The sequence below is a fragment of the Arachis ipaensis genome, chromosome B02 (genome assembly GCF_000816755.2).
Source record: "Arachis ipaensis cultivar K30076 chromosome B02, Araip1.1, whole genome shotgun sequence".
Lineage (NCBI taxonomy): Eukaryota > Viridiplantae > Streptophyta > Magnoliopsida > Fabales > Fabaceae > Arachis > Arachis ipaensis.
In genome coordinates, this window is record NC_029786.2 from 91,299,318 (window position 1) to 91,320,385 (window position 21,068).

The following is a 21,068-nucleotide window of genomic DNA, read 5'->3' on the forward strand; positions in this document are numbered from 1 at the left end:
AATATAACATGTTAAATATATATATTATATAATATAATTAATTTAATTTTTCGTGCATCACACGAATCTTACTCTAGTTGAAATAAAGTATCAATATCTTTCCAATTCTAATAGGATGAAGACAAGCTTTATGTCTAAATTCAAAAGAAGACAGAGCTTGACATCTATTGCCTTAAAGGCTTAGATTGTATACGAGGCATTTGGATAAATAACCGTGCATCAATTTAGTAAATATGATTTCAGCAAAAGATATATTTAGAACTTTTCATGCAAAACTCTCTAACAAATATTTCTCATTTGAAAAATATGAGCTCACTCCGAAAGAAAAGAAAAGGAAAAAAAAAAGACACTAAAGGAACCTTTTTATTAAGAAAAACTACAAGCCACAAATAGCATCTACATAAATATCAACATAAAAGTTCATATAGCAACATCAAATCCACTAAAAAGACTAAACACAAAATACAATTCTAGAGGCTAGAGCAGATAACAAAGTAGTGGAACATCATATGCCAACATCTCAACGAACATTTGTTATCACCCTTTTGTATTTGTACCTCTTTGCAATCCAAAGATACACAAGGAAGTTGAGCAAGCTGAGGAGGGTCAAAAGCCAAAAGAAGTAATCAAGATGGCCCCTATTCAGATTGTCCGGTATCCAACCAAGCCTTCCATGACTTGTGGTAACTTTTGTCACAATGGTAACAAGAAAGGTACTAACATAATTTCCCAAGGCCATAGTTGTTAGTGACAGAGCCGAGCAGAGACTTCTCATAGCATCAGGTGCCTCACCATAAAAGAACTCCATCTGACCGATGTTCGTGAAGACTTCCGCAGCTCCGACGAGGAAATATTGCGGCACTTGCCAGAAGATCGACATGGGGATGGTCTCGAGATCATAGTAGTTGTTTTTCCGGACCATGTTGAGACGAACGACCTCTAGGATTCCGGCCACAATCATGGACACAATGGAGATGATGAGGCCAATGCCTATACGTTGAAGTTGCGTGAATCTACGTTCATGTCCAGTGAACTTCCTTGCGAATGGGACAATGATGCGGTCATAGACCGGTGCCCAAAAGATGACGCTCAGAGTGTCGAAAAGGGAGAGGGAGGCTGATGGAATCTTGAATTTTGGACCAATATGCTGGTCCATTGTGTTGCCTTGTAGAACAAACATGGTGTTCATTTGAGAGTACACAGTTGCAAAGGCAATAAGTGAAGCCCAAACTGGGAGCAAGCGAATCACGGATTTGAACTCTTCGACTTGTGTTACCGTGCAGAGCTTCCATGGATTCGGCAAATCCTTTAGGCGGTCGGAGTCTGTCTCTACTGCTGCCTTATCCAAACATCTGGAAAACATAAGAATAAAAGAAAAATTTAGAATGAAAGTGTAACCAGAAGATGCTATATGATGAAGTGCAGAATAGGAAAAAGACAAGCCCGCAATTTTACCTTTCTTCATCCCAGTTGAACTTTCGAAATCTAGATTCTATTACTGAGAATTCGACTTATTTGGCCCAGGGCAGAGCTAGCCTCAATGTGAAAGAGGGGCCAAAAAATAATTTTATATTTAGAATAAAATAAAATAAAATTTTATGTATAATTTATAGAGAAAATTGATGGTTGGGGGAGGCCATTTCCCCCCTTACTCTGTATGAGGCTCTGCTTCTGATTTGGCCTAACTCAACTAAGGTAAATTTGAACTTTGAACCTCTTAGTTTAGGAAACAAATAAAGTATTTACTATCTTAATTCTTAACTAATACTCCCTCTGACTAAAATAAGTGTCGCTTTCACTTTTTGTTCATTGAAAAATTAATGTATCTAGATAAGCCCATTGTCTAATTACATTAACTTTTCAATGAAGCACAAAAAATGAAAACGATACTTATTTTGAAATTGATGGAATACCATGTTGGTTACAACTAGTTTTTATCCCAATTAAACCGCCAAAATCTAAATTCTATTGCTGGAAACTCGGCTTATCTGGCCTGACCCAACTAAGGTGAATTTGAACTTAAAACCTTTTTGTTAAGGAACCAAATAAAGTACTTGCAACCAGTTTTGATTGCCTAATATAATTTATCATAATTAAGTAGTGACAGCATGGTGTGAATAACTCACTTAAGTTCTTTTGTGTGTTCAAGTTTGCGGCATCCTTTGATGGCAGATTCTGCATCTGAAGTCTCATAAAGAAGAGACTTATCTTCTGGCACCTGAACACTGAATTTCCTTGTGGCCGTGACTATGACTTGGCAAATCCTAGTAAGAGGGCTGCCACCGGGTACTTGCAGCCGGTACCATCGACTACCGATGAAGAAAAATATAATTGCAATGATCATGGCAACCGCAGGGACTCCAAAACCCCATCCCCCACCCCACATTCATTTGTATCCAAACCAGCACTGAGGAAGCAATGAGTGCACCCACGTTGATGGAAAAGTAAAACCAGTTGAAAAAAGAGCTCTTCTTTTTCCTCTCAATGGTATCATTTTCGTCGAACTGGTCAGCGCCGAAAGACGAAACACACGGTCTGATACCGCCAGTTCCGAGAGCAATCAAGTAGAGTGCGATAAAGAGAGCTGCAGTTTGTCCTGTTGTTGGATGGCAATCACTTATACTGCGACACACAGGCTTCAGTCCAGGTGCTACAGCAGACAATGTTAACAGCGACATTCCCTGAAAAAAAGTAAATAAACATCCTAGATTTTATTGGGATGGATCGAAATGACGTCATAAATATGTTAGATGAATATGATGCTGAAGTTGGAATAAGCACTCTCGTAGACCGAAGTCTTGTGACGATTGATAAAAATAACAAACTTGGAATGCATGATTTGCTGCGAATATGGGAAGAGAAATCGTCCGTGACAAATATCCGAAGGAGCCAGAGGGGCGTTGCAGGTTATGGTTGCAGAAGGAAGTACTTGAAGTGCTACAAAAACACATTGTAATATCTACATGCTTTTTATTGTTTATGAAATCACCAAAGAAAGCTAAATGAACATAATATTTGATTTTGTTGTTGTACTTATTTGGTTTCTGATATAATTCTGTCTATTTTATTTTACAGGGTACAAAAGCTATTGAGGGACTAACTTTGAAGTTGACAAGAACTGATACAATTTGTTTGAAGACTGAAGCATTTAAGGAGATGAAGAAACTCAGATTGCTTCAACTTGCAGGTGTACAACTTGGTGGAGATTTTGAATATATTTCAAAAGATCTAAGATGCCTTTACTGGCATGGATTTCCTTTGAAATATATGCCTTCAAACTTTTCTCAAACAAGCTTAGTTTCCATGGAGTTAGAATCTAGCAGTCTCAAATTAGTGTGGAAAGAGCCAAAGGTATAAATTTTGAATATTTCTCAAACTTATTTCAATATATTTATTTTGATTTAAGGTTCTCATGGTAATGCTATTTTAATGTATAGGACTTGAGCTATGCTTTTATGTTGGTCATGCTTTCACAAACAAACAAACTTCTTTCATAATTTATCTTTCTTTCTTTCTTTCAGCTCCTTGAGAGGTTAAAAATTCTCAATCTTAGCCATTCTCAGCACTTGACACAAACCCCTAACTTCTCATACTTGCCTAATCTTGAAAAGTTGTTACTCAACGACTGTCCACGTTTGACTGCAATTTCAGAAACCATTGAACATCTCAAATACATTCTTTTGATCAATTTGGAAGATTGCACAAGCCTTCATAACCTTCCAAGAACTTTCTATAAGTTGAAATCTCTGAAAACTCTCATTATTTCGGGATGCTCAATGATTGATAAATTGGAAAATGATTTGGACCAAATGGAATCCTTGGTAACTTTGATTGCAGACAAGACTGCAATAACACAAGTGCCATTTTCAATAGTAAGATCAAAAAGCATTGGATATGTTTCTTTGAGTGGTTATGAAGGATTCTCACGTGATGTGTTTCCTTCTCTCATTTGGTCATGGATGTCACCCACAAATAATTTCTCATCTCAAGTTGAAACATGTATGGATTTGGAACTTGTTTCCTCAGATGTAGGAAAGCTTCGAAGTTTGCAAGTGGAGTACAACTCAGATTTTCAACTAGCTGAAGGTATTGCAAGAATTTTGGACACTCTATATGCAACATATTACAATGAATTAGAAGCAACACCAACTACATCACAGGTCTCAAACATGGGAAGTTCATCCATAATTAGTATTTGCAATCAATTTCAAATGAATGGATTAGTCAAGTCTCTTCTAATTGAAGTGGGAGTCAAGAACCAAGTCAGCAACATTCTTAGAGAGAGAGTTTTTCAGGTATCTCTCTCAAATTTATTTTTTATAGTAACGTTTAACTTAAGAGTAATATTAAAACAACTACATGATATTTACTTCAGAGATCTTAATGCCTCCAAGATTTGGCCATTGCTATTGGCAATAGAATCCTTTGACTTTTGAGAAACCAAAGAAAAAATGTGTAACAACTTATTGATTTCTATTTTTATTTTGGTGTATGATTATAAAACTGATAGATATATAGAGGATGTTTCCTCTTATTTAAGATTTCACAGTCTTATAGATTCTATTGTGGAACCAAATCTAGTGCCTCTGTTTTTAATTAGCAACAAGAATTCAGACACTAGAACATCATTTTCTTAATTGTTTAATTAATTATTGATTTAAGATTTTATGAATTTTTCTTTTCAGAAATTGAGCACCAATGAGCATGACAATTATTTGTTGCCGGGTGACAATTATCCTGATTGGTTGACCTTCAATTCTGATGGTGCTTCTATAATTTTCAATGTCCCTCACGGGAATGGACGTGACTTGAAGATAATGACAATGTGCATTGTGTATTCTTCTTCTGCGGACACCATCTCACTAAAATGTTTCAAGAATGTGTTGATAATAAATTACACAAAATCTACCATTCAAGTGTATAAGTGTGACACACTAGCTTCTCTTGAAGATGACGAGTGGCAAAGCATAATTTCAAGTTTGGAACCCGGAGACAGAGTTGAGATTGTGATTGTTGTTTATGGGACAGAATTTGTTGTGAAGAAGACATCAGTTTATCTCATATATGGTGAGCCAAATAATGAAGATAGGGATGCTACCGATATGCCAGAAGATAAGAATGTTGTTAGTTTTGGCAGAGCTAAAAAAGTAAGTAGTTCTAACCCTATCACACTCATTCAATAATGTGTTATTTCATGGTTAATGAGAGGAGATGATTTTATAACAATTGGCATTAGTTTTTAAATTTGTAATCCAAAAAAAAATTAACAATCCATGAACCAGTTATTCTATTGGTTAAGCATGTTTGACATGCTGAATTGCTTCAACCAGTACAAACCATTTTCTTTACTTCTTTGTGAGCTTAGAGATTTCATGGACCTTTGTCTCTCGCCTCCGTTCTGGTCTCGCCGCTGTTCTGGATTGGTGTCGCTGGTTTTCTAATTTGGAAACACTGCCTATCTGACAAACGAAGAAGGTAACCTCATTTTATGGTACCAACCTATACCTGCTGCTTCCTCAAATATGTATAGAACCATTTTCTTCATCAACAAAAATATGTTTTGTTTCCATGTCTTAGAATTTTTGTTTTTACTATAGCTTTAAAGTTTGCAGACATGGATGCATCAAATTTTCAAATCATGAGAAGACTTTTCCATTTCTATTGTAGTAGACCAGAAGTATCGATGTGGAAATCAAAGAGGAAGGTAGCTTGCTATGAAAACACTCAAAATTTGATCTGTTATGTGACCTTTAAAAGGAAAAAAAAAAATAGTTGTTGAAAAGAGCTCTTGGCAACATTAAGCATTAGAATTTTCTTCATTTTGTAATTATTCCTTTTCCTTTTATTCACTAACACTTCTGCCATTGTTTAAATAGAATATAACAACTGTTGCAAATCCAAATAATAATTTCCTTTTTTTAACTTATATCTATGTTATGTTTTTGAGCCTATCTCACAAACGAACAAGATAGCACCATTACACGGTGCAAACCTATACCTGTTTGAGAAATGAGAATTCAGTTTTGTTGTTTGTCATCAACAAAAAGTCAAAGCAATATCTTGTTTCTATGTTTTGATTTTGAGTTTTCTGCTATGGGTTTTAACTTTTACAACCCACTTAAATGATGAAGTTCGTTCTGACCAAAGAAAAAAAATAGAGAAAAAAAAAGGTAATCGATGAAGTTTGTTGTGACTTTCTAGATCTCAATGTCGAAGACTAGAAGTATTGGTGTGTCTTGCATTCTTCAAGAAAGACTGAGGCATAAAGTAATTTGTCGGTTTTGGATGATCGAAATTACAAGTTTTGAATGTTTGAAGCAAATTGAGTAATGATTAGGATTTAGGAGTCTTATTTTTGTAGAAAGAATGGCCAACACAAGTCTATAACTTTTTTATTAATATTAAGTGTTCTAATTATTACAAAATTGAAGAAAATTCTAATGTCTAGTGTTGCCATAAAGAGCTTGCTTCAAGACTGCTAGCTTCCTCTCATAACTCTGCTTTGACAACTCAGCCTTTCTCAATGCAGATTCTGATTCTTTGAGAGTGCTCACAACCTCTTCATTCTCTTTTATCAAAGTTTCCAAATTCTTATTGATGTTTATAGATTCAAACTCACAACATTTCACATTGAATTGTAACCTATTCCTCTTCTCATGCAAGGCTTTTAGTTTCACCTCCAATTCATTGATTTCTTTAGACATCTCATTGACCCTTTCTTTTCCTTTAGAAATTGAAGCAGAAAAGTGTCCCTGTTTAGCCTTAGCCGCTTTTAACTTCTCTTGAAGTCCATTCTGTGAGTCAATCAATCTTTCATGATTGTCTAACACTTCTTGAACAGGCGGAAAATCATTGAGAAAATCTTCATAGAAGTGATTAATCTCAGTAACCAAAGAGTGAAGATCTTTAGGAACTTGTGATGACCCTATTATTTGGCCTAATTGAGCCACATAGCCAAGAAGCTGATTCTTGATGTTAACATCTCCTACCAAGGCTTCTAGTTCATTATCCAAAAGAAGTTGCATTTTTTGAAAGATTGAAATCACAGAGAGACTTTGAAGTTCTAATGATCCAGGACTAGGGTACAGAAAGTAGCTCTCTGACAATGTTTTATCCAACTCTGCAATAAGCAAATCACTATCTTCATGAAGCTCATCTTTTGAAACCATCATAGTCAATGTAAGCTCAGAATATGTATTAGCATCAAGAGGGACCTGTATAAGAAAGTAATTAAATAGTTAGAAAAATGAACCAACAATTCGGGATTTAATTTTTAAATATGTGTGTATGTATTAATGTTAAAAAATAGTTGTTTAAACCAAATCAATATTTAAATCATTCAAAATTTTCACATGGAATTAATACAAATGTGAACCAAGCTGCCATTTTATATCCTTTCATACCTGAACTAAGGGAATAAGTCCTGTCATTTTATCTCCAATGGCAGCAACATCATCATCATTATTATCATCAACACTCGAAGAACTTTCATTTATATCAGTTGCTACTACATAATTAGCACCAAAACCATTAGTAATTGGTGGCATGATATCAGTACCAGAAGTAGAAGCATTTCTATCCAGATTGGCTACCATATCATCATCAACATTAGCAACAGTAGCACCATCCTCATCTTTTGCCATAGCATCAACACCAGAAACAATTTCATTCATACCAGCTACTGCATCATGAACACCAAAAACAGTAACATCTTCATCATAATCTGCTGCAATGACATCAACACCCAAAGTGCCTTCATTCACAGAAGCTACAACGTCATCACCAGTAGAACAAACAATATCATCCTCATCATCATTGAAGTGCTCCAAGTTTTCCTCAATTGGTGGTTCATCGTCATATATGAGATAAACTATGGTCTTCGTCACAATGAACCCAGATCCTAAAGCAACAACAATCCGCACGGTGTCACCAGGTTCTAGACTTGACATTAGGATTTCCCTGTCCTCATCTTTGAATGAAACTAACTTATCTCCCTTAAATACATTGGACATGTCCCTTGAGAGATTTAAGATTTGCACATTTTCAAGAATCAGATCTTCTGTTGTAGTGAATGTGGAAGAAGTAGAATAGTAAACAATGTGCAACATCATGGACTTCAAGTTGCGCCCATTCATATGAAGGACTTGAAAAGTCACAAAGGAACCTTCACCACTGAATGTTAACAAACCAGGATAATTGTTGTCATAAGGGAGCAGGTAATCTCCAAGCTCATTGTTCTGCGATTTTACATAACAAAGCATTATATGCTTCACAAATCATTTATTTCATTAACAACATAAATGATATTTCAAGCAACTTTAAAAGTTGTTTCCACTTCGGATCAAATTAAATAATTTTTGTTTAAGATATGCTTTTATAAATTCTTTCCACGTTTCGGTAGAACTTTTTAACTCGGCCTATTTTACACCTGCGGTACATAGCCGGTCTCAAGTCCGGATAAAGGAGAAGGGTTGTGTTAGGCTTTCGACAGCCTACACAAAAACTTAGTTGAATTTTCATAACATGGACCAAAGACGTTATTGCGCTGAAACTAGGTTGTTGCCCAGAAGTAACACGTTGTATGGCTCGTGTACAGTGTCAAATGAGCAAGAGCCACTGCATCGGTGTTCAGATTTAGTATTAAATGAGCAAGAGTTCCCACGTTTTCGTGAATGGACGAGGGTCAATAAGTTAGTTCACAAAAAAAAAAGTAAGAGTAAAGGTCGGAGCGACAGAAGATTGAGATTTGGGACATGGAACATAGGCACTCTAATAGGAAAATCCATAGAGATGGTTGATACCATGACAAGGAGGAAGATTAATATCACGTGCCTACAAGAAACAAAATGGGTCAGTACAAAGGCTAGGAAGTTAGATACTTTCGGATTCAAATTTTAGTATACAGGAAAAGTGAAGAATCAGAATGAGATATGTATTATTGTGGATAAACAGTGGAAGAAGGACGTAGTGAATATCAAGAGGGTGGGAGATAAGATCATCTCTATTAAACTTGTATTGGAAGGATGTACTTTTCATGTGATTAGCGCATATACACCGCAAGTAGGTTCGGACGAGCAATACAAGATAAGGTTTTAGGAGGATCTAAAGAGTTTAGTCAAAGACATACTTTCGGAAGATAAGATTTTTTTAGGAGGAAATTTAAATGCCCATGTTGGAAGAGAAGTGATTGGGTATGAGTATTCACGGAGGTCATGGTTTCGGGGTGGTCATTACCGAGGGTAAAACTATTTTAGACTTTTCTTCAATCTTTGACATTCTCATTGCAAATACATGTTTTAAAAAGAGAGACGAACATATTATAACCTATAGGAGTGGTATGACAAGCTTTCAAATCGACTTCTTCTTATTGAGGAGAGTCGACCGAAAATTTTGTATTAATTGTAAAATTATTCCAAGAGAGAGTTTAACAACATAACATAAGATGCTCTTCATGAATTTTTGCATTGAGTAAAAGTTGAGGAAAAAACATCACACGAAAGATGAGGAATAAAGAAGCTTCCGAAGACGGATAGGAGAAGAGGCAAAGTAGAATGGGGATGAAAGCGCGGAGGAGATGTGGAGGGAGATGACAGACGTTATTAGAAGAACAGCAAAAGAAAAATTAAGACAAAAAAGTGCATCTGATTTTATATGTGACAAAAAAAAGTGTCTTTAAAACTTAAAGATAAATTTTATCACACTGCTATAAGACTGGCTATGTTTTATGGTACATAGTGTTAGGCGGCCAAATGGAAGCACGAACATAAGTTAAGTATGACAGAGATGAAGATGTTGAGATGGATGAGTGGTCATAGGCGATTGGATAGAATAAGGAACGCAAGATGAGAGAGAGAGAGAGAGAAAGAGAAAGAGTATCACTTATTAAGAAAAACTAGAGTGAGACCCGCGCAATGCGCGAAGAGGTAGATTATTTATACTATATAGTATATTTTAATAAATGTTATATTTAAAATATTTTAGAGAAAATATTATAAATAGATTTTGAATTTATTTATTTTTAAAAAAGACATAGGTTATTTATATTAGAGTTATATAAAACTGCATTTTTATTTTTTTTTCATTTTTCGATTTGCATTAATGGCTACACTTTGTCTTTTTTTTTGCGATTTTTTTGTTTGTAAATAATTAAAAAAATAAATGAATAAGAATGAAAAACATATAAAAATGTTATATTAAATTTAAAAAATTTTTGTTATAAAAATGTTAAATTAAATTTAAGAAATTTTTGACAATTAGTATGAGAGATTAAGAAATGAAGAATAATAAGAGTCTTAACATGTATAAGTTGTAGAATTTGAATATTTGTAACTGAAATTTTTTATAATTATTATTATTATGACACTTTTAATGTATGTTTATTGTATTTAATTATTATTTTATGTTTCAATTGAATAATAATATATAAGAGTTTTTTATTTTAATTTTTTAAAACATTTTACTAAATAGTGATTGGTTGATTTTCATCTTTTGCCAAGGTTGCAAAATTATTATTGAAGTAACTTTTTTTTTTAAATTATCCTTTTTTCACGCATCGATAGAAGTAATGTGGATAAACTTATTTACGGATTGCAAAATTAATATTGATGTGATTTTATTTTTAAAAAATTATCCATTTTTTCACATATTTTTATGATTTTAAATATAATGCAAAAGATTTTATTTTCATCCTACATAGTAGACAATTACAACAAACTATACGAATTTTTTCCTATCAATTAGTTATGTGTAGCAACAATTAGAATAAAATATGTTATAAAAATAATTAGTACTCACCTAAAGTGGAAGCTGAGTTGGCAACTTCTTAACTTAAAATTATCCATTTTTCACACATCGATAGTATTTTAAATATAATACAATATATTTTATTTAAATCCTACGTAATGATTCGTAAATAATTACAAAAGAATTTTTTTTCTATCTGTACCAAAAATCAATACAAAAAGCAGAACAGAATATGTTATGAGACTCTTTTGTACTAACCTGAAGTGGAAGCTAAATTGACACTCCTCTTTGACCGAAGATATTGCTTTCTCCTCATTCTTGCTTGTTTCGAGAAAAAAACAATGGCTCATGGGACCGGAAGAGGATGTATATTTTTTGTTGATTTGAAAATAATAGTTGATTTGACAAGTTTTGAGTAGTTGATTCTAACATTTTGCCAAATAAGCAATGTTGCTGCTGACTTGGCGTTAGTAGAAGAAGAGAAATAGCTTCAAAAGAATGTGGATAAACCTTATCTACCTACTTTTATATATTAAGAATAGATATGGTAGAATCAAGTCTCAGATGATTTGGACATGTGAAAAGAAGACCGACAGAGCACCCAGTCATGAGGGTGGATGAGATGGAAGATGGACTAGGAGTGAAAGGTAGAGGAAGACTTAGGAAGACCATCATAAGATGGTCAAACAAAATTTACATGTAAACAGTCTCTCTGTTGACATGATATATGATAGAACATAATGTCGTCGTTTGATCCATATAACCGACCCATCTAATAGACAAGGCTCTGTTGTTGTTGTTTCAATAAAATTTTTTGTAGTTTGAAAAAAAATGTTAAATCAAAGACATCCATAAATAGATGATAGAGCAGATATTATCTTTTAATTCATTTTTTAGCATATAGAACCAAATAAAAGAAATTTATTATATCTATTATATCTATTAGTAATAAAAAAGTGATATGTGACATATTTTAGTTGTAAAATTAATAATAATAATAATAATAATAATAATAATAATAATAATAATAATCTATTATATATCTCTAATTTTACAACCAAAATGTGTCACATGTCACTTTCTTATTGCAATTGGAATCAAATCTTTCTCTCCAAAATTAAATAATTCTTGTCTTTTCCTTACTAATTTTACAATCAAAATGTGCCACATGTCACTCCATCATTGCAATTGAAATCAAATCTTTCCCTCCAAAATTAAAGAGATCTCCCCTCCTTCCTCTTTCTTTCTTATTTCTCTCATTCTTTCAATTACTCTATCTATTTTATATATCATTATCAATATCAATGATTAATTACTAATTTGACAATCAAAATGTGCAACATAACATTCTTTAATTGCATTAAAATTAAAATTGAAATATTAAAATTGAAATTGAAATATACCTATATTATGTATCACATGTCACTCTCTTATTAAAATTGAGAGAAAATATTTTTTTCAAAATTAATAAACTCTCACTCTCACTTTCATTCTTCATCTTTATCTTTCTCTCTCTTTTCTCTCATTCTCTATTTTTCTATATTTCTCTTCTACAGAAAACAAAATTAATAAAATAATATAATTTAAATAAAAATATTATTATTATTGTTATTATATACATAGTCTTTTAGTTTTTTATTTAGTTTTAAATTTTTACCGCTTATCTTTCTAATATATATTTTTATTTTTCTTTTTTCAAATATTTATTACATATAATTTTAAGAGAATACTAATATTATAATTAAATAAAAGTTAGAATCAAAATTCAATTATTTTAAAAAAATTAATGTTGAGTTAATTTTATAACTATCAGTATAATTTTTTATGCTAATATCTAATTATATTTTTATATATATAGAGAGAAAAAATATTATTTTTAAATAGCAAGTATGAAAATTAATTATTTTTATTTGTAAAACAGACTTAACAATTAACACCTAATTAAATGTAAAAGTATATACGTTAAATTGTTTTAAATTTTAGATAACGAATGTTAAAATTAAATATTAATAAAAAATTAGACTTTTTCATATAAAAATAATAACTAAAAATCTTATTATTTAATTTTTTATCTACAGATACATTGGTCTTCTTAGCTAGAGACTTTTATCAATCTATGACTTTTTTTTTTGTAAAAGTAGTTTAATTTTATAAATCTTTTGTGCCATGCATAATCTATACTGTCAGAACAAAGTAGACCACAATTTTATTAAATTTATATTTCCGTAATGTTATTACGGGTAAAAATACTAGTTATTTATAAAAGATAGGGACAAACCTGTAAAATAGTCTTTTGAAGTATGTCTGTGGTTGAGTTTTCCACCCCCATTTGAATCAAAAGGGAATTCAAAGAAGATTTTGGTTCAGAAATATCCATCCCCAATTCATTGCAATTTGCCACATTATCAGTTTTCAAAGATACATATCCTTTTATCTGAAGCCGTGGACGCCAATTTGCATAAGTGAAAACATTTGAACATTTTTGCATAACTGAAGACAACATATTATTTGGTGAAGTCCATAACCAAAACATAATTAAAGGAATCACATCACATGCCAATCCTTCATAGCCACACAAAGAAACATGTCCAAGGTTTCTTAATCTTGCTAGCGCACTGGGCACTTGTGCTATGGCAGTGTTATCAGCTTTTAGCACTGCCAAAGATTCCATTTGTTCCACATCTTCTTCTAACTTATCAATCTTTAAACACCCAGAGAGGATGAGAGTTTCAAGAGATGTCAACTTGTATATGCTTCTTGGAAGTACACAAAGGTTTGTACATCCTTCTATATTGATATGAAGGATGTTTTTTAGAGTTCCAATGGTATAGGAAATCAAAGACAATTCTGTACAATCCTTGAGTACTAACTTCTCAAGATTAGGTAGGTATGAAAAATCTGGGGTTTTGATCAAGTCATGTGAATGACTAAGATTTAAAATCTTCAGCTGTTTCAACAACTACAAGAAAAGAAAATTTCAAGGCTTATGTTAGAATACAATACAAGCTTATGAATTATATGTACGCGTTAGGATTCTTACCCGGGACTCCTTCCACAGAACTTTGAGTTTGCTGTTTTCTAACTCAATGGAAATTATATTTGGTTGATAGCAGTCTATGGGAGTGTGTCTCAAAGGAAATCCATGCCAACTCATCCATCTAAGATATCTTGAAAGATGTTTGAACTCTCCATTAGGTTGTACACCCGCGAGTTGAAGCAATTTAAGTTTAGTCATATTCTTAAATGCTTCTTTACTCAAACAAATGGAATTGGTCATTGGCAGCTTCAAACTCAATCCCTTAGCCTTTAAATCTGTTCCCTAAAAGAAATGAAAATGGAATATTAGGCTGCGTTTGTTTCCGAGAACACGATAGGACAAGACACTGAGAATAGGACAGGACAAGATATTAATGGACAGAGACACAAAGTTTTATGTTCTTGTATTCTGTTTGGTGATAAATTAGAACAAATTATGAAAATCCAATTTATTTTCATTTTTTTTTCATTCAAAAAATTTGAGATGAAAAATATAATAATAAAAAATATAATTATAAAAAATTAATAAAAATAATGAAAAAAAAATAAAAAATAAGTTGTGTCCCTTGTTAGTGTCTCCGTGTCATTCCTATCAGGATGGATACAAAATATATTAATTCAATGTCTCTGTACACATTATCTCTGTCCATGTCTCCTTTGCCAAACATAATTTTGTGTCTCTATGTCCCTATCTCAGTAGCCTTAGTTATTGGGAGTTGGAAATTAGCAAAAGCAGTATAACAATTAGATTTAATTTTTCAACAAATAATGCTTATTTCTTCCCCCATCAAGGGAACTCTTAATGTTAGCTTTGACAGCACTTTTATTGAAACTAATTTTATCTAAAACGTAAATCATACCTCATGATTCTCTAATAGTTCAAGCACTTTCTCATCATACCATAATCTACTTCGCTCTTCAAGTTCAGGTGATTGCTCACAAATTATTGCTCTTCCCATATCTCTTAACAAGTCATGCATTCCAAGCATATTGTTATCAACAGTTACAAGGTTTCGCGCTTTAAGGGCACTGATTCCAATTTCTGCATGGAGTCCGCAACCATTTAATATCTTCACAACATCATTTCGATCCATCCCAATAAAAAAGCATGCAATGTCAAGGAATATTTCTTTTTCATAATTCTTACTTAAACCATCAAAACTTATTTGTAGTTTCTTCTGGACTTTATCATGGGGAATTAATTTCAGAGTATCCAATGCACTTTGCCATTCTATTATTCCCATATTAAACAAATGGGACCCAAGAACTTCCAGAGCCAGTGGCAATCCATTAGAATATTCAACTACATCTGTAGATAGCTTGACAAACTTATCTTTTGGACATGCTTGTTTGAATACATGCCAGCTAAAAAGTTCAAGGGATTCAGCCCCATTCATCTCTTCTAGATTGAATGTGAGTTTACACACTCGAAGAAGATCATCATGTCTTGTTGTGATGATTACTACGCTCCCAGGACGACACCATTCACCACTACCACACAAAGCATTGAGTTGGTCCAAATCAGTCACATCGTCAAGCACAATGAGTACCCTTTTAGCACCAAGCCTTTCCTTTAATATTTGCTTCCCTGAATCAATGTTACTTATGTGTATCCTTGTTGCAATGAATATATCCTCAAGAAGTTGCTGTTGCAAGAGAACCTTTCCATTATCTTGCTGCCATGTTTCTCTAATGTTCAGGAGGAAGCTCCTGCCATCAAAATCGCGACGAATTTTGTTATAGATGGCTTTGGCAATAGTGGTTTTACCAACGCCCCCCATGCCTTTTATCCCAAGTATTAGAACATCTTTTATCTTTTGAATGTTTGATTCTTCAATCAACTTTTGCACACGAGGTTCTACTCCCACTGGATGCGCTGCAACGAACAACTCTGTCTTATCTAATAAACGAGTAACGTGTTCGACAATTCTTTTGATATCTTCACTTTCGTTCCTATAAAATATAGAGAGCAGAGATAAGCAGCAAAGTCAGTCATCACATTAGCACAAGATGAAATAATCAATTAGAAAACTCTAAACTATCTATCAAATAATATATAAGTGTGTATGAGACTTCTAAATACAAATACCTGGAGTTGATCACAGTCGTCCCTGAAAAGCTACTAACTTCACGAAGATCTGTTCTCCAACTTTGCACCTTATCTTCTTCCACTGATCTTCGACTTATAAGACTTTCAAAAGCTTTCCCAAAGTCAGTCTCTTTCTTTTGATAACGTACATCTGAGGGATCTACTTCATAGAATATAGGGTAAACCACTTGACCTTTTGTTCTATGGCATACCATGATATTCTCAAGCTCTTGCAGGCACCATTTTGAATCAGAATAGTGGGTTGAAAAAACAATGACAGAACATGCAGACAATCCAATTGCTTTTAACAATGCGATTGAAATCCGTTCTCCCCTTTGAAGTCCATCAACATCATCATCATCCTTGTAAGCAGTAATTCCAGCATTTTGGAGAGATGTATGGAGATGTGATGTAAACGTTGGACGAGTGTCCTTGCCTCGAAAACTCACAAAAACATCGTACATCCTTCGCTGCAAAATGATTATAATAAGAAAAAGGTGAAAATCATATATTGGATAATAAGAAAACATAGTAGTGTATACCATGGAATGCTAGAGGGCCATCACATCAATTAGCCATCAATGTTTACCTATACTTTTCCTTAAAAATATGGACTAAAGTATGTTGTTGGATTAATAGACTAAAAGAATTGGATTAATGACTAAAAATGATGGCCAAAAACAATAAATTCTGATGATGGTGTAGCATTTCTCATATATACCTGAGCATCAGTTTGTGATTGCTCTCGAACGATTTCTCTTCCCATGTCACGCAGCAAAGGATGCATTCGAACTCTATCTTTCTCGTCAAATGTTATAAGACTCTGCTCTTCAAGGAAACCAATTCCATATTCGCTGAGTCCAAAGGCATCCTTTAGTGTTTGCAGTGCCTCCTCTCTTTCCATGCCAATACAAAAGCTAGCTATATCAAGAAATATTTCTTTCTCTCTGTCATCATTTAAGCCATCAAAGCTTATTTTCAAAACTTTGTGTACATCCGGATGGGGAAACCTTTTGAGTCCACCTAATACATTCTCCCACTCGTCTTTCATCTTTCCAAACAATTGACAACCAATTGTTATAAGGGCCAATGGCAATCCCCCACAATATTTAACTACATCTTCTGCAAGTCTAGCAAACTCTGTTAAAGGAGTTGCTTTCCCAAATGCATTCCAACAAAAAAGTTGAAGAGATTCATTGTAATCCATTTCTTTCACTTGGTACACATACTCAACTCCAATCCTACGAAGCAGACCTCTATCTCTTGTTGTGATGATTATTATACTCCCTGCACCAAACCATTCTGGACTTCCACACAAGGCATTCAACTGGTCTATATTATTTACATCATCAAGTACAAGAAATACCTTTTTCAGGCGAAGTTTTTCCCTTAATAAAGCTACTCCTGATGCGATGTTTTGTATGTTTATCTGTGCTTTGCAAATACCATTCAATAACTGTTCTTGCAGAAAAACCTGTTGGTTATTCTCCCACATCTCCCGAATGTTTGGGAGGAACATTGGCCTATCAAAACCGTGACGAATTTGATTATAAACACTTTTCGCAATGGTTGTTTTACCCACTCCTCCCATCCCCCATATCCCCATTAACACGACGTCTTCTGGTTTATGAGAATGTAACTCTTGAATCACATCTTCCGTGCGAGATTGTACTCCCACTAGATGCTTTGCGATGAACAAGTCTTCCGAAGCAAGTAGAGTAGTTATATGTTTAACAATCTTTCCGATCATTTCAGCTTCATTTCTGCAAAAATCAACCAACGATTTTACGTAAGTAACGATTCTAACTTTTTCCAATGAATTCAACTAAACTAATGGAACTCAGCCTTTATTTGGTCACCAAGACACATTTAAATCTAAATCAAGGAGGATGCTCCCTTAACAGGCGTAAAACGTCTTTTTATCTTCTTGTAAAGACATTTATGTTTCGCATTATTATTGAAAATATTAATAAATCAGTTATTTTTAAATTTCTTAACAAATTAAAATAAAACCGATTTTTTTATAACAATAACAATAAACTTAATTGTTATCGGATCCAGTCCAATTGATCAACATAATCCACTAGACCATGGTTCTTTTTCTATTTTTTTAAAAATAAAAATTAGGAATATATTTATCTTTTTATCAAAAAATTTAAATATAATTCAGTTTAAATTATGTAAATCGATAGGATCAAATCGGATCTAATAATTATAGTGTGGACAATTGAATTTATTATTGTTGCTATAATAAACCGATTTTATTTTGATTTATTAAAAATAAATTATTAACCGATTTAATAAAGATGTCCAATAATATCATGACTAGATGCTTTGCGATGAACAAGTCTTCCGAAGCAAGTAGAGTAGTTATATGTTTAACAATCTTTCCGATCATTTCAGCTTCATTTCTGCAAAAATCAACCAACGATTTTACGTAAGTAACGATTCTAACTTTTTCCAATGAATTCAACTAAACTAATGGAACTCAGCCTTTATTTGGTCACCAAGACACATTTAAATCTAAATCAAGGAGGATGCTCCCTTAACAGGCGTAAAACGTCTTTTTATCTTCTTGTAAAGACATTTATGTTTCGCATTATTATTGAAAATATTAATAAATCAGTTATTTTTAAATTTCTTAACAAATTAAAATAAAACCGATTTTTTTATAACAATAACAATAAACTTAATTGTTATCGGATCCAGTCCAATTGATCAACATAATCCACTAGACCATGGTTCTTTTTCTATTTTTTTAAAAATAAAAATTAGGAATATATTTATCTTTTTATCAAAAAATTTAAATATAATTCAGTTTAAATTATGTAAATCGATAGGATCAAATCGGATCTAATAATTATAGTGTGGACAATTGAATTTATTATTGTTGCTATAATAAACCGATTTTATTTTGATTTATTAAAAATAAATTATTAACCGATTTAATAAAGATGTCCAATAATATCATGACACATGTAAACGTCTTAAAAAAAAAGACATTTTTAATGTCTTTATTAAAGTGATCTCCTTAAATCAATACAAGAAATAGTTTTATAAAAAACTAATGTATTTGTGGATAAATAAATAAATTATTTAATTTATTTTTAATGTATATTTTATATTTGAATATATATTTTTATATTTATAATTAATTTAATAACTGATTTATTTTTATATAATTGTCTATTTTAGAACATTTTTAAAATAAAAAATATAAAAAGAAAGAAAAGTAAAAGAAACAAGCAGATATATATGGAATTACCTGTCTCCGGTGATTGCGAATCCAGAAAGGTTAGCAGCTTCAGTGAGCGCAGCCCTCCATGCATGGACTATCTCATTCTCATATGAGAATCTATGACTTTGAAAAGCTTCTCCAAAAGGACCTCTCTGGTGGCGTACATCTGCGGGATCAACATTGTAGAATACCGGAATGACAGTTTGACCTCCAGTGCTTATACACTCCATTATTTTCATCAACTCGTCCAGACACCATCTAGAACCAGCATAACTTTCTGAGAAAACAACAACCAAAAGTCTAGAAGCTTCGATTGCTTGAATCAGTGTGTATGTTATCTGCTCTCCTCTCCCAAGCGCCACCTCGTCCCTGAAAACATGAATCCCAGCTCTCCTCAAAGCGTCATAGAGATGTGAGGTGAATCCGTGGCGAGTGTCTTGGCCTCGGAAACTCAAATACACATCGTACTTCCATGATGGATCGGGGATTCTTTCTGCTGATTGGTAGTAAGACATGGGCGATGATGGATTAGAATCAAGAGCAAAGGGATTCGTTGGGTAACTGGTGAACAAACTTTATATGATTATAAAGTCAACGCACAAATCAGATCACAGCATTTGCATATGCAGCTCTATCTACATATACTGCTTAACTTTTTGTTCATATGTTAGAGATTAGAGATTAGTACATGTACAGTAGTAATAAACAATAAAGATTAGATTATTTAAACTATGGCATTTTGTGTTAGTGTTAATCATCTATAAACAATTAAGGTAGTTATCACACATTTTCTCTTGTATTTATATAAATCATAAATTTTTTTTGTTTTGAAGTATCAATAATTACACACTACACATTTTCGTGGTGAATGTCATTGTTTATTGAGCTAACAGATTCCAATTTGTTCGTTATTACTTAGAGATGCTCACACTCTTGTCTTTGTGTTATGACAGCTTTACTTGGGCCAGCAACATATGAAAAAAATGTAAGAGGACATTAAGGTTGTCGTTATTAGATCAGATATATACTAGATTACACCGGGAGAAAAAACAAGAGAGTTTTGTTAAAGCCTTTTAATATTTAAGGTTGTCGTCATTAGTCTTTTAATATTACAAAATTTTTGCTAATGAGTGTTTTCAAAGTTCTGAGGGAACCGAAAATAAAACCATTTAAACTATCAATAACTTTTTTTCAATTATTGTTTACGCTTGTTCAAAAAAAAAAAAGTATTGTTCTCTTATATTTTTTCTTTTGTTAATTGGTATGAAAGATTAGGAAATAAAAAATCAATTCAACTAGGTATCCTTTAAAAGTTGTACAATATTCAGCCTTTTATTACAATAATTTAAAAAAAAGTAAAACAAACGCATCTAAAAATTATAAATAGATTTAGTGTCTTTTTAAAATTAAATACACATTCAAAATACAAACTAAATAAAACTAAAATTTAAAATTCAAATTTCAATTTTAAATTTCTATTTCAGATTTAATATATTTAATTATTAATATATTACAATTTAAATACACATCCAAAAATAAAATTAGTTAGAATTCAAAATTTTGAATTTAAAATTTTAAAATAAATCTTAAATCATCTTAAATCACTAGTAAAATCTTCACTCCGTAATGATCCAGAGCTGCAACGCCTCCCCCTCCTCATCTGTAGCCGCTTTCGTCTTCTCCCGCGTTGCGTACTCCTCCGCAACGATCTCCTCCTTCGGCGACGCGCTCCTCCCCGCGACACACACTTCCCCTGCGCACACCCCCGCGCCTCCTCCATCGATGGGCTCCTCTCCATCCCTGGTCTCCTCCCTCACGCCACGCACAACCGCCCCCTTCTCCCGCACCTCCCCTGTCTCTTCTCCCACGTCGCACTCCTTCTGTCTCTGGTATTTTTGCTTGCAAAATTCTAAAAAAATTTGGTTGAGTTCATTCATGAAGATATGTTATCCTTTTTTTTCG

At 32.9% G+C, this 21,068-nt stretch overlaps 3 protein-coding genes and 1 pseudogene across 3 annotated transcripts; 1 reads left to right on the top strand and 3 right to left on the bottom strand.

Annotated features, from left to right (window-relative positions):
• Positions 345–2,693, bottom strand: LOC107628460 (annotated as a pseudogene).
• Positions 2,822–5,229, top strand: LOC107627641 (disease resistance-like protein CSA1). Its single transcript, XM_021116168.1, has 4 exons — positions 2,822–2,952; positions 3,076–3,351; positions 3,522–4,295; positions 4,686–5,229. Exons 1-4 carry the CDS (start codon positions 2,851–2,853, stop codon positions 5,181–5,183), a joined length of 1,650 nt encoding a protein of 549 aa, XP_020971827.1. The 5' UTR covers positions 2,822–2,850; the 3' UTR covers positions 5,184–5,229.
• On the bottom strand, positions 6,358–17,628 carry LOC107627643. The gene is made up of 7 exons (XM_021116167.1): positions 16,590–17,628; positions 15,869–16,338; positions 14,640–15,732; positions 13,784–14,062; positions 13,022–13,702; positions 7,404–8,237; positions 6,358–7,214 (listed from the first exon to the last, which is right to left on the bottom strand). The coding sequence occupies exons 1-7, from the start codon at positions 17,616–17,618 to the stop codon at positions 6,438–6,440; spliced, it is 5,163 nt and encodes a 1,720-aa protein (XP_020971826.1). The 5' UTR covers positions 17,619–17,628; the 3' UTR covers positions 6,358–6,437.
• On the bottom strand, positions 17,626–19,839 carry LOC107627644 (TMV resistance protein N-like). Its single transcript, XM_016330467.2, has 3 exons — positions 19,134–19,839; positions 18,162–18,279; positions 17,626–17,631 (listed from the first exon to the last, which is right to left on the bottom strand). The coding sequence occupies exons 1-3, from the start codon at positions 19,619–19,621 to the stop codon at positions 17,626–17,628; spliced, it is 612 nt and encodes a 203-aa protein (XP_016185953.1). The 5' UTR covers positions 19,622–19,839.

Coding starts and splice junctions, on each gene's coding strand:
- LOC107627643 (XM_021116167.1), bottom strand. CDS start 17,618: ATGATCGGAAAGATTGTTAAACATATAACTACTCTACTTGCTTCGGAA. Junction 16,339..16,589: donor AATCACAAACTGATGCTCAG/GTATATATGAGA, acceptor ATCATTTTGCAG/CGAAGGATGTACGATGTTTT. Junction 13,703..13,783: donor TTCTGTGGAAGGAGTCCCGG/GTAAGAATCCTA, acceptor CTTTTCTTGTAG/TTGTTGAAACAGCTGAAGAT.
- LOC107627644 (XM_016330467.2), bottom strand. CDS start 19,621: ATGTCTTACTACCAATCAGCAGAAAGAATCCCCGATCCATCATGGAAG. Junction 18,280..19,133: donor TTCGCAATCACCGGAGACAG/GTAATTCCATAT, acceptor TGATTTTTGCAG/AAATGAAGCTGAAATGATCG.
- LOC107627641 (XM_021116168.1), top strand. CDS start 2,851: ATGGGAAGAGAAATCGTCCGTGACAAATATCCGAAGGAGCCAGAGGGG. Junction 2,953..3,075: donor AAGTGCTACAAAAACACATT/GTAATATCTACA, acceptor TTTATTTTACAG/GGTACAAAAGCTATTGAGGG. Junction 4,296..4,685: donor TTAGAGAGAGAGTTTTTCAG/GTATCTCTCTCA, acceptor TTTTCTTTTCAG/AAATTGAGCACCAATGAGCA.